The following is a 17,493-nucleotide window of genomic DNA, read 5'->3' as shown; positions in this document are numbered from 1 at the left end:
CTCGATTCCTGCATTTTATTTTGTATTTCTTTTTAAGACATTCGATGTTCTATCCTGCACTATGTAGTTATTTAGTACATGTTTCCTGACCTCCTTACTAGTAAGTTTTTGGGGTAACCTCTGATTCAATATTATAGCTCCACAATGCCTAGTACAGCGCCTGGAGCTTATTAGATACACAATCTATATAAGTTGAATGAGGGAACAAATGAATGAAAGAGAAAAAAAGAAATGGGGTGAGAAATAAGACACAAACTTAAAGTTTAAGGAGGAAGCAGAGGGACTTCCCTGGTGGTCCAATGGTTAAGAATCCGCCTTCCAATGCAGGGGACTTGGGTTCAATCTCTGATCAGGGAACTAAGATCCCACATGTCACGGGGCAACTAAGCCCGCGTGCTGCAACTACTGAGCCCGCACGCCGCAACTCCTGAGCCCACGCACCTCAACTAGAAAGCCCACATGCCGCAAACTACAGAGCCCACGTGCTCTGGAGCCCATGTTCCACAACTAAGACCCGATGCAGCCAAATAAATAAATAAAATAAATATTAAAAAAAAATAAAGAGGAAGCAGAGAGAATTGAGATGTGGTATTAATAAGTGGGAAGCAATAAGTTAAATCTTCAGTGTAGTGGTGTTTCAAATAAAACAAATAGGTATCTCAGAGGACCTAAAAATAGAAGAATTCGTTCCCACTGAGGTCTGGCATATTATTTGTCTATACATGGAGATTTGACTAATTATTAGAGTAGAAATTTTGCTCCAGCTCCAAACGATTTGGAAAAAAGACCATAGAAATGAATTCAGCTGAAATGGGAAAAGTGGCATTTTATGACTAGAGCCATAATCACAAATTAGAGCTCTGGTATCAGACCCAGGGCTCAGAATTGGACATTTAGGATCTGTTCTTTTCCCTGCAGTCTCATCCCTAGTTACCATCCTCCTGTCAGAGTCTGCCTTATCTCCCACCTCTTCCTCACTCCCCAAATGTAGTTTTTAAATTTAGATTGTTGGATGGGCAATATTCACATGGATCAACATTTTAAAACCTAAAATCGCAACCTGGGTTGAGTGTTTTAGTCACAATGATAAGGATAATGGAGCTCAGAACATTTCTTTGTCCAAGACTGAGCTGGAGACTGCAACTGGGGTGGCACAGCAGTCCGAAAGAACACCCTAAAAGATTCTAGAAAGTCCCGCAGTCGCAGGGCCTGGCAGCCAGGAGGACAGGGGGCCCGGAGCAGGGCAAACAGTGGACTTGGAGCAGCAGAAGGCTACTTCTTGGGGCTGCCCCATGGAGGTTCAGGAGGGGCCGGCCCCCTGGGAGAAGGGTAGTGGGTGTGGGGTGCTGGCCAGTGCACCGTGAAGGGAGCGGGGAGGGACCAGGATGGAGGGCCGAGAGGGAGGGAAGAGTCGGCAGAATGGGAAGTGGCAGGGGGCCACCCACCATTGGCAGGGAATCGCTCTCAAGGAGCTTGCACCCTTCTCAAAGGAGGAAGCTTTTGTCACAACTCTGTAAAAAAGCCATGTTTTCCCTTCTCTTCCTCCACAGTGACTATGTCCAGAAAATATCTAGCAAAGGAGGGAAATAGGAAAGCCCAAACCAAAAAGCCTGAAAAAGAGAAGGTAAACTGCATTGCTGACTTTATTTTGTTTTGTTTGCCCTCCGTTGTGAAAAGTTCTCATTTGAGCTAAAAGAGTTTTATGTCTTTAAACAAGTGGACAATGTTGTTTCAGGGGGAGCAGGTTTGACTGGAGGGAAAGTTTGGGCAACTGCAGCATCACCCAGTTCCTGTTTTTCCTCAAAAGATCCGGTGCTTTGGTGAGATTAAAATGTCACTGTTGAAGCAATAACTTTGAATATTTTTCTACAAGTAGGCATTTTTTTTCCGGGGGGAAAAGGTTTCTGTATAAAATTAGCTTTATGTTGAGAAACCAGATGCGTAGAGAGCCATTTGGTGTGTTATTTGCTATCTTTAGAGTCAAACTCTAAAAGACTTTTAGGTCTGGATGCAGCGCCTCCCCAAATCTCTGAACCTGCAGACATGGGAGCATATTCCATGCAGATGAGAAAACTGAACAGGTACCCTTCTCCTTGAGGATCCAGTAAAGGATTCTAGTAAGAGAGGGTTGGTTAGGGAAAGCATTTGCTAGGAGGTTCTGCTTTACCTAAATGATGTGCTGAAGGTCAAAGTCAGAACCTACCTAGGATTAGATATCCACAGCAACCAGTTAGCAGACTTGAGGTTTTTGTAGCCCTTTCTGGAGGTGAAACCTCCTAACCACTGGACTGCCAGGAAATTCTCTACATGGAGAATATGATCCCCCCTTCCTACCACCACTGCCACTCAGGATGAACATCAGATTCACACAGGGGACTGCTGAGCTTGTGTGTGAATGTGAGCTTGGCTGGTTTTATATTGTAAATTGGCTTGATGGGTGCTTTCTGACATTTTGCTATGAACTTCTAACTTGCTTCTAAATTGCTGAATGCCACACTTCCCTGACTGTTCTAGCTTTTTCTGAAATGCACAGGAAATGTCTGTAGGTTTGGCAAGCTTCTCCCCACCCCCATCTCCACACTCTTATTCCGAAAGTGTACATTCAGCATTTAAGAGCCTTTAATCATCTTCCCTCTTAGCTACCTTACACACACTTGTACTCACACTTTTTATGAAGTTAAAACAGTTTTATTTTCAATCAGTTGACTTAGAAAAGGACTGTATCTATCCTTTGTCATATATCCCTAAAAAGCTCAACTTTTCTTCCAAACTTTGATAATGTTATTTTTATAAATGCATGCCAAGTGTGTGAATCAGGATTTTTAAAATATAAACATGTTTCTTGGATATAGCAGTATGAGAATTGTGGGTGGGAGAAGCAGCATCAGAAGCTGAAGGGCTGGAAACTAGATTGGGGACATTATTTGAAGTAATCAGAATAAAAATTCTTTCACTTCTTTAACATTCTACAAGTACTGTTTTGAGCATCTACCATTGTTCTAGGCCCTGATGATACAGCAGCAAACAAAACAGACAAAATCCTTGCCCTCAGGAAGCTTAAGTTCTAGTAGAAGGAGACAGATGTAAACTAAATTAAGGAAAATACAGTAGAGATGGAGTGTAGGGAGTGTTTGTTCACAAGTTTATAAAGGTGGCCTTTGGGACTTCCCTGGTGGTCCAGTGGGTAAGACTCTGTGCTCCCAATGCAGGGGGCCCAGGTTCGATCCCTGGTAGGGAAGCTAGGTCCCACATGCATGCTGCAACTAAGAAGTCTGCATGCTACAACTAAGAGTCTGCATGCCACATGCTGCAACTAAACATGCCGCAATGAAGATCCTGTATGCTGCAACTAAGACCCAGCACAGCCAAAATAAATAGGTAAATGAATGAATAAATAAATAAATATTAAAGGTGGCCTTTGAACAATCTTGAAGGAGGTGGACTAACGTTCTATGCTGACATCTGGGGGAAGAGAGTCCCAGGCACAGGAAACAGCTGCAAGTGCACAGGCTCCCTGAAGGAGCATCCCTGGAGAGAAGGAACAACAGCCAGGAGAATCTGGCTGGAGCAGCAGGTGATGAGGTTATAGAAGAAAGTGGGTGGGCAGCAGCTCTTTTAGAGTCTTGTCAGATATTGTAGCTACCAGTGGCTTTTACTGTGATGAGTTGGGAAGCCAGAGTAGGGTTTCAAACAAGGAAGGGACAGCATCTTATTTAACAAGACCACTCTGGCTGCTGGGTTGAGAAGGGAAGGGGGCAGGTGTAGAAGAGCAGAGACCAGTGAGGAGGCCACTGCAATCTCTACTAGAAATTAATAAAAAATGTTTGATTGGTTTACATAAAGGGAAGAAAATGTGCTTGCAGAATACAAAAGAAAAAAGGAAACAATTCTTTTTCAGATGTTTAAGTTGCAAGAAAAAAAACCACTTTGGCAACAACTTTGCTACTGCATCTCCTCCACAGAATGGGCTTGGGAGTCCTAGGTCTTCAGGGCTTTTTTCTCCTGAGTGACCGATGAACCTAGCTGGGTTTGGTCAGTGTGTTTAAGAATGAGCCTTTATGGATCTGCTTAGTATGTCTGACCCTTCCCATTTCCCAAATTTGCCCGAGTCCCAGTTAGAAAAACAGATTCCTGGGTCCTACCCATTCAGTAAATATGGAATGGGGCCAGGAATTTTCAGTAAGAAAATGAAGGGATTCTTATGACTTGGAAGATGGGGAACTACTTTAATTTCCGCACCTCCCGCTCACCTTGTGGGGTTTGCGACGGACCTGGAAAGCGTTGCAGGGCGCCCGTGATACCGGCAGGTGGCGCTACCTGACCGTGAGCTGCAGAGGGCGCTTGTCTTAGGGATAGGCGAGAGGCTCCAGCAGAGAGGGTCTGTGCGGTGCTGGGGCCCACCGGCCACCGCTTATCCCGAGTGGAGAGGCGCGCACGAGTAAATAAGGGGGGCGCGGCCGGTGGCTCGGCTTCATTTTAGGCTACTGTTTATCTTAAGCCTCCCTAGTCGGCTTCTCGGGCTCCTGGGGCAGGAAGGCGCAGCCCTCTCTGCACGGGCATTGAGCACGCGGAAGCCGGCAGCGTGGCACAGCGAGAACCAGCCGCCTCGGGCCGCAGGACATTAGTCCAGCGGGGCAACCCAAGGGCCGGGATGTACTACCGAGGTCCCTCCGGGCTTTCGGACTCGCGAATGGCCCCTTTTCATTGGCGGCCGGAAGTAAGGCCCCGCCCCCTTTCGTACAGCTCTCAACTGTGACTGGCTCTCGGGCACCGGCTGGCCACACCTCCTCCCCTCGCACATACACAAGAGTCACGCGCCTTTCAGTTGGAAACTTGGCGTGCAGAGGAGGACGCTGGCCCTCGTCTCCCCACCCATTTATCTTGCCATTGGTTCGCGGCGCCGCTCACGGCCACGCCCCCATTCCAGCCCCCTGGCTGGGAGGGCGGACGCCCGCTCGTGATTAGCTGCTCTGCCTGCCTCTCGCAAGAACGGTTGGCACTTCTTCCCCCTCTCTCCTCTCCCGCCAGCCTCGAGGTTCCTGAGCTGGCCCAGGCCGAGTCAGTGTCAGTCAGGCAGGCGGACTGCTGAGCAGTGGGTGCGAACACTGCGTTGCAGTCTCGCCCAGGGGCCGGTGCCTGCGCTCGCGCCGCCGGGTGGGAAGGATGAAGCTGCAGCTGGAGCAGCCACCCTATGATTGGCTGGGGCACTTGTGAACCCGAAGTAAAGATGGCGGGCGGGCAGGCAGCCGCCGCACTGCCCACTTGGAAGATGGCGGCGCGCCGCAGCCTCAGCGCTCGCGGCCGGGGGGTCCTGCAGGCGGCGGCTGGACGGCTGTTGCCGCTGCTTCTGCTGAGCTGCTGCTGTGGCGCGGGCGGCTGCGCAGCGTCGGGCGAGAACGAGGAGACTGTGATCATCGGGTTGCGGCTGGAGGACACGAACGACGTGTCGTTCATGGAAGGGGGGGCGCTGCGGGTGAGCGAGCGGACCCGGGTCAAGCTGCGGGTGTACGGGCAGAACATCAACAACGAGACATGGTCCCGCATTGCTTTCACAGAGCATGAGCGGCGGCGCCACAGCCCGGGCGAGCGCGGGCTGGGGGGCCCTGCGCCGCCGGAGCCGGACAGCGGCCCCCAGCGCTGCGGCATCCGCACATCAGATATCATCATCTTGCCCCATATCATTCTCAATCGCCGTACATCAGGCATCATTGAGATCGAGATCAAACCGCTGCGCAAGATGGAGAAGAGCAAGTCCTATTACCTGTGCACGTCGCTCTCCACGCCAGCCCTGGGCGCCGGCGGCCCGGGGTCTGCGGGTGGCGCCGTCGGGGGCAAGGGCGGCTCCGGGGTGGCCGGGCTCCCGCCGCCCCCGTGGGCCGAGACCACCTGGATTTATCACGACGGCGAGGACACCAAGATGATCGTGGGGGAGGAGAAGAAGTTCCTGCTGCCTTTCTGGCTGCAGGTGATCTTCATTTCGCTGCTTCTGTGCCTCTCGGGCATGTTCAGCGGCCTCAACCTGGGACTCATGGCCCTGGACCCGATGGAGCTGCGCATCGTGCAGAACTGCGGCACGGAGAAGGAGAAGAATTACGCCAAGCGCATCGAGCCCGTGCGCAGGCAGGGCAACTACCTGCTGTGCTCGCTGCTGCTGGGCAACGTGCTGGTCAACACCACGCTCACCATCCTGCTCGACGACATAGCTGGCTCAGGCCTCGTGGCGGTGGTGGTCTCCACCATCGGCATCGTCATCTTCGGGGAGATCGTGCCCCAGGCCATCTGCTCCCGGCACGGCCTGGCTGTGGGGGCCAACACCATCTTCCTCACCAAGTTTTTCATGATGATGACCTTCCCCGCCTCTTACCCCGTAAGCAAGCTGCTGGACTGCGTCCTGGGCCAGGAGATAGGCACCGTCTATAACCGGGAAAAACTGCTGGAGATGCTCCGGGTCACAGACCCCTACAACGACCTTGTAAAGGAGGAGCTGAACATCATCCAAGGGGCGCTGGAGCTCCGCACCAAGACCGTGGAGGACGTGATGACTCCCCTCCGGGACTGTTTCATGATCACCGGCGAAGCCATTCTGGACTTCAACACCATGTCGGAGATCATGGAGAGCGGCTACACTCGGATTCCAGTATTTGAGGGGGAGCGCTCCAACATCGTGGACCTCCTCTTTGTCAAAGACTTGGCCTTCGTGGATCCAGATGACTGTACTCCCCTGAAAACCATCACTAAATTTTATAACCACCCCTTGCACTTTGTTTTCAATGACACCAAGTTGGACGCTATGCTGGAAGAATTTAAGAAAGGTGGGAAATTTTGCTATCTTTCATTGGCTTGCTCTTTCTCTCTCCATCCTCCTCCCTACTTGAGTCCTCTACCCTCAGAACAACCCCCCAAGGCGAATTGACCGGAATTTCTCTTCTCTTTTAATTGCAAAGTTGAAAGGATGGCATGGATTTGGGGATGGATTGAACTAGTAAGCGCTTCTAGGTTCTTTAAAAGCACAAGACTGCCATCACTTGTTTTTTCCCATATCAAAAAGCAGGGTTCCTATTTTCTGTGCATGGTACTCTTCCCCCCTGCAGTCTGGTCTTGAGAGGTCTGCTGCATTCATTGCCTGGATTCTGAGTGGGTAGATGAAAGTAGGGACCCGCTCATGCCGTGCTATGCCATTTGGTTGACATGTACTAATTGCAGGCATTTGGAAAACGTTTAAACAGCTTTTCTAAACCCTATACAATCACTGGCGTTTCAGAGATTGGAAGTGCATTTTCAGTAGTTTCTGTTCCTGGTTGTCTGGTGACCTGTGGGAGAGATTAGGGTCCGCTTTTGAGAATATGGTATGGGATAAGCCAGGTATCACCAAAAAATTCACTCATTTGAATGACTTGCCTTAGCTAGAAAAGAGGGTTTTTAAAAAACTAAAGCTATTCGTTAATATATAACTTGGAAAGACTAGAGGTAAGTTAACCTTTTATGAGGCTCTATCTTACCTAGCTTTCTTCACTATTTATGTTTATCTGACAACAAATAAAATTTCCCAAACCAAGTGTGGTTTTGGCAGCAAGCTTGGATCTTTAACAATGGGATGAATTCCTCTATTATGGTTTATTTATTTCTTGAGACTTTCTGGTTTAAAAGTGTTCTTTTTAACCTTAATCACCTGGTACATTAAATTGAAGTATGTCTCCAAGTCACTGTTCACTGTTCCAGGGAGTTTTGCCAGGGAAGAGAAGTGCAGAGTGTGGTGTGCTCACCTTTCATGCATCGTGGTATTTTTGGTTTGTTTTACCATGTAATGAACAGGTAAATAGCAACTCATACTATTATCACTGAAATTCTGGCTTTAAAAACGTTTCCAGTAAATAGCCAGTTTTGTTATTTGAAAGCCAAGGGATACTGAGTTTTTAAATTGTTATGATGCTGGTGCATGTTCATGTATTATGCTGGAATGTGTGTGTAACCTTTAATGAACTGATAGTCCTCAAAACTAACTTTTCCTTCTTCAAATAGAATTTTGATCACTGATAGTGGTTTCTCCACTGAAAAAGGTCATGTGTAAGTGGTGACAGCTCGCTGGATGTGATGATTTGAACATAGAGTGTGTAGTTGTCCTAATTCCATTTTCTTGCCTGAATGGTGTCCTCTCTGGAACAGAATCACATTGCAGTAATTTTCAGATAAAGGAATAGAGCAGAATGTGCTTCAGAGATTGGTAATTTGCATTTAAAAGCAGAAGGAGATTCTTCTAGATTCTTAAACAGTAAAAAGAAAATGTCCATTATCTCTAGGTGACAAAGCTTCTTTTGGGACGTCGTTATTCTTTCACTACTAAATTGTTAATTAGAGCATCTAACCAGTCTCTTCTTTCATTTTGCTGTAGTATCTGTAATATAGAAAATTATCTTGAAATGCTTGAAAATGGCTTTGAAATACTTTATTTTCTTTCTGTTGCTAAATTTCCCAATATTGATACAGATAATATAGTTTATGTTTTTTGTTTTTTATTATTCAGAATTTTTGCATATCTACTGATGGATTGGTAGCGCTGGTGTGTACTCCCTGCTGAAGTCTTTTCTTCACTTCTGTGTCTTTTTTCTCTTTGAGAATTTAGTTCTGCACCTTGCAACTCATTAATCCTTCCCCTAACTCAAAATTTCAAAATTTGCATTATTTTGAAATTTGTTTTTGATTGTCCTTGAACAGTTTTCCTATGACTGATTTATTTTTACTAGGAACTTTCTCCTCTCCCCAAATTACTTCTCACAGTATTTTCTTTGAAATGTATCCTTTAAAGATTGAATTGCTAATATTTTCCCATGAATTTTTAAAAAATTTTATTTATTTATTTTATTTTTGGCTGTGTTGCATCTTTGTTGCTGCGTACGGGCTTTCTCTAGTTGTGGCGAGTGGGGGCTACTCCTCGTTGTGGTGCGCTGGCTTCTCATTGCAGTGGCTTCTCTCTGTTGTGGAGCATGGGCTCTAGGCGCACGGGCTTCACTAGTTGTGGTGCATGGGCTCAGTAGTTGTGGCTCGCGGTCTCTAGAGCACAGGCTCAGTAGTTGTGGCACATGGGCTTAGTTGCTCCGTGGCATGTGGGATCTCCCCAGACCAGGGCTCAAACCTGTGTCCCCTGCATTGGCAGGCGGATTCTTAACCACTGCTCCACCAGGGAAGCCCTCCCCTGAATTATATTAAAAAAAAAATGCACAAGATGTTATTTTTGTCTGTAACCAGAATGATGTATTCAGTTAAGAAGACAGTACAGATTAAAGGTACATTCAAGCTAGTAGCATATTAGGAAGAGTGGGCAAAGAAAGTTGGTTGCAAATGGGAAATTTAAGCCATGATCTTAAAAGGGTAGAGTGGGTGCTTGTTACTGAAACTGTAGGAATAACTAATTTTTCACTTTCCCTTCCTTGATCTTTTTTTGATGAGTTTGGTCACTTTCACCTTACTAATAACTGTGTTATTTCTTTCTTTTGTGTTAGTTAAAATATTTCACCTGATTTTTTTTTTTTCTTTTTCGTTTTCTAATTCAATTATGAAGTTATGTGAACAGTCAACCTGCTATTGTTTTTCTCTATTGAGCAATGCTGTGTGGGATGGTTTGAAGGCTTTTTCTTCTTTTTTCCTCTTTCTTCTAACAACACCAACTGTAACTCTACCAAACTGGTTAGATCCTTAATCCAGATCTCATTGAAAATTATCCTTTCTAATTAAAAATGTCTGCATTGAAGCCTTTTCTGGATATAGCTCTACATCATTAGTCTGAATTATTCTTTACTAAGGAGGGGGGAAATTTCTGTAATGTGGAAAGAAATGAAAAGCTACCTTTATATAGTGTATGTAAATGTCTTCTTTCTAATGATTAGAAGTTTTTGCCTGGCTGCCAGGAAACTTATAGCTTTACTTGAGGTTGGAAGACAGTAATTATGCTAATTTTTACAGTTAGCTTACTATTATTATTACCTATTTATTTACTCTCTGCCAGGTACAGGGCTTAGTGCTTTACATGAATCACCTTGTTTAAATCTGAGAGCTGAGCAAAGCATCATCTCCATCTTACAAATGAGGAAATTGAGGCATAGGTGAAATGATGTGTTCAAGGTCATTCAGTAATTTGTTGATTGGGGTTTTAACTTGGTCTGTGTCACAGCCAAACCTGCCCTCTTAACCATTCTATTATGCTGATCCCCTTGATCCTGATTTTATATTTCTGTTTTAATTGAATGTGAGGTTTGGTCAAAGCATTGCCTCAGGGCTTGCTGAGAGCAACAAACACAGAAATGTATTTAGACATATATATGGCCTTAAACCCAGTGCTTCTGTGATGTTGTACCTAACAGTTGGTGTCCCCACTTTCACTGTTAAATCCATTTTTGGCCTGTATGACCCTAAATCTAAACAATTCCATTTCCAGTATTTGCAGGTCAAGCATCAAGATTCACTTTGACACTGTTTTATGCTAACACTGCGATGTTTGACTAATAGCTAAAGTATGTAGTCCTGTTTCACTCTTAGTCTCATATCTGTTTGTGTTGCAAGGCTGACCCAAACCCAGTTTTGTGTTTCAATCTTGATTTTATTTGCATCTTTTGTAGCCACTTACGTGACAAATGGTTGCCAGCGAGCATCCTGTACAGCCCTGCCCCCCTGTGGTCCACACCATCAGTCTTTTTCTTTTGTGAGTTTTATAGTTATTTATAAATCTAAAACAGAGAGTAAAAGTAAATCCCACTAGTGGATTATGAGAATTTTGGAAAAACCATCTAAAGCAACGTAGTGTAGAGGAAGGAAAAGTTAAATAAGGTTGCTACCTTTGTGTGCAGAAAGTGCCCTGGACGCTCTCCCTATACCTGACAAAACCTTCCTAACAAAAGATAGTGGGCTCTGAGCCACCCAGTTGTTTGTTTGTTTTGCTTTGTTTTGTTTCTTTTAACTTTGTAACAATTGCATTCCAGTATTGCAGAGCTCGCTGTTTCATAGCTGCTAGAGACAGACAGGCTGTTTTTTAGCTTTTTTAAAACTGGGAACAGGTGAGCTCATCAGATAATGTTCTTTAAGGGAAGAACACAATGTGTAGTTTTCACTTAAAACATTTGGTGTACAATTCTCTCTTCCTATAACACAAGTCTTTCCATATTAATGTGCTGAGAGTTTAATATTTAAAACTTTTTTCCTCACCAAATAAAGTGTTCCACTTGCCTAGAATCTAGGAGGATGTCTTTATTGATGTTTAAAAGTATGAATGGTGTTGAGGGTGAAGGGGTGGATGTATTTGTTTCTTTGATCTTGTATGTTTCTTAACTTTTTGCAGTAACACATGTGATGCTATTATAATTTTGCATATTTTTAGAACATCATTTTGAAATATCCAGATAGTGTAGAATCAGAGCTGGAAGGCAGGCAGCTCATGGATCATCCAGTCCAGTGTTTGTGAAGGTTACCAGATGATAAAACTTACTTGGATCACTTATTAAGAATTAGTTCCTAAGCCTCACTCAGAGACCTCCTCAACCAGAATCTCTTAGGGAAGGGGGTTTGGAATCCATACTGTTAACGGTTACCCTGAGGTAATTCTTATGATTAGGTGAGTTTAGGAAACATTGGTCTAGTCAACCTCTTAACTAAGGAAAGTAAACCCTGAGGAGAGAAAGCTAAGTGACTTGCTTAGGGCCACCCACGTAGCGAGTAGCATCAACAGGACTAGAACCTATGTCCCTGACTCTAGCATGGAGTTCTCTCCATTCCAACAAGCAGGACTTCTGGTTCCAAGTTCAAGGTACCTTTAAACTCTTGTTAGAGTTAAAGGCAGCCGCATCACTGAAAAAGCAAATATATAGGTTTGCCATTGGTTTTATTTGCCTTGTGATTTTGATGTCAATATTTTTGATATCCAGCATTCAAACCATCTTTGACAGGCATTTTGTTACATGGAAAGTAAGTCTGAATGTGTGACCTCATTTTATTTTAGTTTACTTTAATTGAGTTTTTTTACTCTGCTAAGGTTAGACTACGAGTGTGTTTTAAGAAATGGGTATTGATATCTATATTGAAGCCTCAGGTAGTTCAGTGTAAGCTATTTCTTTTTCTTTTGAGTTAACTTGTTTTAGATATCCTCGAATGAGTTCGTTGTTGTTGTTGTTATTTATTCTGTGAGAGTAATGAAGATTGGATTTGGGACTATGGGGTGAAACTTCTTTAGCGCTTTTAATTTTTGTTCAAGGTACAGGTCTGTGAAGTTTCCATTGAAATAGTCATCAAAGCACTTGAAGCATGTGTTCCATTCGTACATCTATGGGCCCCTTTTTTTCAGGTTTTTTATAATGTAAGCTAAATTCTTTCAGATGATCCAGTCTGACTTGGGGGTTATTTGTGTTAGAATCACCGAAGCCTTTTAGGTCAGTAGACACCATAGTTGAATATCAGCTCTGACTTAGTATGATGTGGACAAAACAGGAAAGGATCTTGTTCTGCTTTTTCCTTGGTTTTTATGGGGATTACATAGCACCTGCCCCTTCCCCTCAAAAGGGCCTCAGAATTATTTAAATTCTGAAACATTCCAAAGTACTGTGAGGTACCCATGAATTTTAATTATTAGCAAACCTAAACAAGTTTAAAATATTTTTAACCAGGAAAATGCACAAAATAGACTGAGCCAACATAATATTTTATGGTTTTATTTGCTTTTGAACTACTTAAACTTTTATTTATTTATTTATTTATTTATTTACTTACGGCTGTGTTGGGTCTTCGTTTCTGTGCAAGGGCTTTCTCTAGTTGCGGCAAGCAGGGGCCGCTCTTCATCGCGGTGCGCGGGCCTCTCACTGCCGCGGCCTCTCTTGTTGCGGAGCACAAGCTCCAGACGCGCAGGCTCAGTAATTGTGGCTCACGGGCCCAGCTGCTCCGCGGCACGTGGGATCCTCCCAGACCAGGGCTCGAACCCGTGTCCCCTGCATTGGCAGGCAGACTCTCAACCACTGCGCCACCAGGGAAGCCCTGAACTACTTAAACTTTTAAGAACAAACCTCTGGGGGCTTCCCTGGTGGTGCAGTGGTTGAGAATCTGCCTGCTAATGCGGGGGACACGGGTTCGAGCCCTGGTCTGGGAAGATCCCACATGCCACGGAGCAGCTGGGCCCATGAGCCACAACTACTGAGCCTGCGCGTCTGGAGCCTGTGCCCCGCAACGGGAGGGGCCGCGATAGTGAAAGGCCCGCGCACCGCGATGAAGAGCGGTCCCTGCACCGCGATGAAGAGTGGCCCCCACTTGCCGCAACTAGAGAAAGCCCTCGCACGAACCGAAGACCCAACACAGCCAAAAATAAATAAATAAATAAATAAAGTAGCTATTAAAAAAAAAAAAAAAATTAAAAAAAAAAAAAAGAACAAACCTCTGGACTCGAATTAGATGTTTACAGTACTTTAGTTACATATAAAGTAGTATATTTCTTTTTAAAGGGCCCTTTTCTCTAAATGCATGTATTTTAATTGGTAGTCAGCATCAATTCCAGTAAGATTTGCTTGGCATATAAAGAACATTCATTAAACTAAATACATGGAAATGGATGACTGGGATTGAATACAATTTTAGTATTGTCTTTTCATCATCATTTTCTCAGAACACAAATGCGAAACCCCAAATCCTACCAACACTGCAAAGGAGAGACAGTAAGAAGCATTCTTTCTTTCAAATCACATCACTGGCACCTCCAGAATGTCTACATAGAGAGATGTTAGGGGTGGCAGGCTGTGGAAGGGGAAGAAAGGGGACTAAGAACAAGCATTTTCTGTAGATGATACGTTTATTAGACTGGCTTAGGGCTTGATGGAGATAATGGGGGTGCTGACTCTCCCCCACTTTTACATCTGTGCAACCATTGATCATAAATACTGCTGTAATGATGGTGAGATCCTCATTTCTTCATACTTAACCCCCTCTTGCTGTCAGACCTAGGTGGGATTTTTTTTTTTTTTTAATTCACATCCTGTGGGGAGGATACCACCTGCTAGCATAAAGGTTAAGAAAAATGTGCTCTTCCTGGATCTACTTTGGACAAGTAACTTAGCCTCTTTAAGCCTCAGTTTTTTCCATAGTAAAATGGGATATTTTGTAACTCATAAGGTACTTAGTAAGGATTCATGTGATAATGAATATGAAAATGCTTCTGGTAGTACTTGGCACTTAGTGCTCAGTTAACCATTATCTTTATGTAATGGCTCTGTAGACTCTTCCACGTTGTTCTTGGTCTTTCTCTAGACTAAAGATTGCAAGTCAAGAGAGACACCTTGGGCCATGTGTGCTGATAGTTGTTATGAATGTTGAAATCTTTTTTTTTTTTTTTGGCCGCTGCGGTTGGCGGGATCTTAGTTCCCTGACCAGAGATTGAACCTGGGCCACGGCAGTGAAAGCGCCGAGTCCTAACTGCTGGACCGCCAGGAAATTACCCTGAATATTGAAATCTTGAAAGGGGCTAATTGTTAGGTTTTTCTTTTTATTGTGATTGAATTCTAGGCTTTTTTAGCGGTTGCTGTTACTTATGAGATGGCTGCATGTGTATATATTTTTAAGGAAAACAAGGCAATTGATTACGTGTTCTACCCTCCTTAGAGTAAGAATGCTGAATTTTAAAAAATTCTTCATTCTCCTTATCTGTGACTGAAAAAAACAACAAAGTTTAAAAGAAATAGAACAAGTGCTCATGGATTTTGGAAACCTTTGAATAACTAGAGTTTGAAGACTAAAGGAAGATCTCAGATTACTCAGATAAAATCTTTTAACATTGATTACATCAAAAGCATAAAAAATGGCAATGTCTAATATAGCAAGTTTTTGTTGCTTATAGCAATGTAACTTTTTAATACTTTTAGAAGGCAACCAGGAGTCGTAAAAATGTCCTACAAAGGGTTTAGTAATTTCCCCTGGAAATCTTAATTCAGTGATACAATTCAAGAGAAGGAAAGAGCTATGTTGGCTTTTCATGTTGTATGTATATTGCAAAAAATATCTAGTGAAAAGTTCGAGATAACTTAAATATATCTAACACTTCAAAATGGACATGGAGGGGAAGGAGTTAAGAAAATTGTAGGTGTCAACTAATCACAACCATTTAATGATCATTTTGAAAGCCATGTAGCAGTACGGGAAAATTTTTGCTGATTATTTTGCATAGATTATCGATATGTAAAAATATACATGTATACGGACTGAAAGGAAACATGGAAAAAGTGTTAATAGTTGATGTGTTAGGATAGGGTAATCATAGCCAGTCTTTGCAAAAATCCCTTTGTTAACTTTGTAGAATAACATACCTGGAAAAAATTCAAATCTGCTGAGAACATTATGAGTCCTGGTCTTAGGGAAAACTAACCTTTACTAACAGGGAACTCATATTATTCCATTTCTCCTTAGGAACATTTTACTGCTGAAACAAATGGTTACTTTAAAATTTTTAGAAATTGAGATATAATTCACATACCACAAAATTCACCCTTTTATAGTGTACAACTTGGTGGTTTTTAGTGTATTCACAAGGTGTACAGCCATCACTACTGTCTACTTCCAGAACATTTTCTACTCCAGAAAGAAACCCATTAGTAGTCACTCTCCATTCTCCTCTCCCCACAGTCCCTGGAAACTGTTAATCTACTTTCTGTCTCTATGGATTTGCCTGTTCTGGACATTTCATATAAATGAAATCATACACAATGTGGCCTTTTGTGTCTGGCTTCTTTTACTTAGTGTAGTGTTTTCAAGGTTCATCCATGTACATCCATATGGCATGTATCAGTACATCCAAGTACATACATGTAGCATGTATCAGTATTTCATTTATTTTTTTATGGTCAAATAATATTCCATTTTATGGATATACCACATTTTGTTTATCCACCCATCAGTAGATGGACATTTAGGCTGTTTCTAGTTTTTGGTCATTATAAATAATGCTACTGTGACTACTGGTATACATGTTTTTGTGTGGACATAAGTTTTCAATTCTCTTGGGTAGATAACTAGAAGTAGGATGGCTGGTTCATATGGTAACTCTATTTTTAACTCTTTGAGAAACTGCCAAACTGTTTTCCAAAGTGGCTGTACCATTTTACATTCCCACCAATAATGTATGAGAGTTCCAATTTCTCCATATCCTTGCCAACTCTTGTTATTGTGATTTGTTTGTTTGTTTAATTATAGCCATCCTAGTAGGTGTGAAGTGGTATCTCATTGTGTGTGTGTGTGTTTTTTTTTTTTTTTGGCTGTGCTGGGTCTTAGTTGTGGCACATGGGATCTTTAGTTGTGGCCTGCATGTGGGATCTAGTTCCCTGACCAGGGATTGAACCCAGGCCCCCTGCATTGGGAGCACAGAGTCTTTAGCCACTTGACCACCAGGGAAGTCCCGTCTCATTGTGGTTTTGATTTGTATTTTCCTAATGGCTAATGATGTTGAGCATCACTTCATGTGCTTATTGGCCATTTGTTTATCTTCTTTGGAGAAAAGTCTCTTCAGATATTTTGCCCATTTTTAATTGTGTCTTTTTATTATTGAATTGTAATAGTTCTTTTTGTATTCTACATACTAGTTTCTTACCAGGTATATCATTTGCAAATATTTTCTCATATTCTGTGGGTTGTCTTTTCACTTTCTTGGTAGTAACCTTTGAAGCAGAAAAGTTTTAATTTTGATGAAGTCCAATTTCTTTCTTTTTTTTTTTTTTGTTGCTTTGTTTTTATTGTCATATCTAAGAAACCATTGTCCGGTCCCAGGTCACAAAGTTTTATGCCTATGTTATCTTCTAAGGCTTTCATAGGTTATCTTTTACATTTAGGCCTTTAATCCATTTTGAGTTAATTTTTGTATGTGCTGTGAGATAGGAGTCTAAATTCATCCTTTTGCATGTGAATATCATGTTGTTCCAGCACCATCTGTTGAAAAGACTACTCTTTCCCCATTGAATTATCTTGGCATCCTTGTCACAAGTCAATTGACCATAAATGTGAGGGTTTATTTCTGGACTCTAAATTCTGTTCCACTGATCTATGTCTTCATATGTCAGTACCACACTCTTTTGGTTCTTGTAGCTTTGTACTAAGTTTTTTTAAAAAAAATAAATTTATTTATTTTTTAATTTTATTTTTTAAATAAATTTATTTATGTATTTACTTATTTATTTTTGGCTGCATTGGGTCTTTGTTGCTGTGCATGGGCTTTCTCTAGTTGTGGCGAGCAGGGGCCACTCTTCCTGCAGTGCACTGGCCTCTCATTGCAGTGGCCTCTCCTGTTGTGGAGCACGGGCTCCAGGCGTGCGGGCCTCAGCAGTTGTGGCACGTGGGCTCAGTAGTTGTGGTGCATGGGCTCAGTTTGTCCACGGCATGTGGGATCCTCCCGGACCAGGGATCAAACCCGTGTCCCCTGCATTGGCAGGCAGATTCTCAACCACTGTGCCACCAGGGAAGTCCCTTGTACTAAGTTTTGAAATCGGGAAG

General features: G+C 43.2%; 1 protein-coding gene across 5 annotated transcripts in view; it reads left to right on the top strand.

Moving 5' to 3' along the window:
- Positions 1–4,937: 4,937 nt before the first annotated feature.
- CNNM2 (cyclin and CBS domain divalent metal cation transport mediator 2) overlaps positions 4,938–17,493 on the top strand; it is a 150,670-nt gene continuing 138,114 nt past the window's right edge. For all 5 annotated transcript variants that reach the window (XR_009005651.1, XR_009005652.1, XM_007187220.2 and 2 more), the window contains exon 1: positions 4,938–6,812. Coding sequence is in view for 3 of the 5 variants with exons in the window: in XM_007187220.2 (XP_007187282.2) it covers positions 5,192–6,812 (1,621 nt within the window). In the remaining 2 variants the exon portion in view is untranslated. The remainder of the gene's footprint in view (positions 6,813–17,493) is intronic.

Source organism: Balaenoptera acutorostrata, chromosome 16, assembly GCF_949987535.1.
Source record: "Balaenoptera acutorostrata chromosome 16, mBalAcu1.1, whole genome shotgun sequence".
Classification (NCBI taxonomy): domain Eukaryota; kingdom Metazoa; phylum Chordata; class Mammalia; order Artiodactyla; family Balaenopteridae; genus Balaenoptera; species Balaenoptera acutorostrata.
This window is presented reverse-complemented; position numbering and strand designations above follow the sequence as displayed.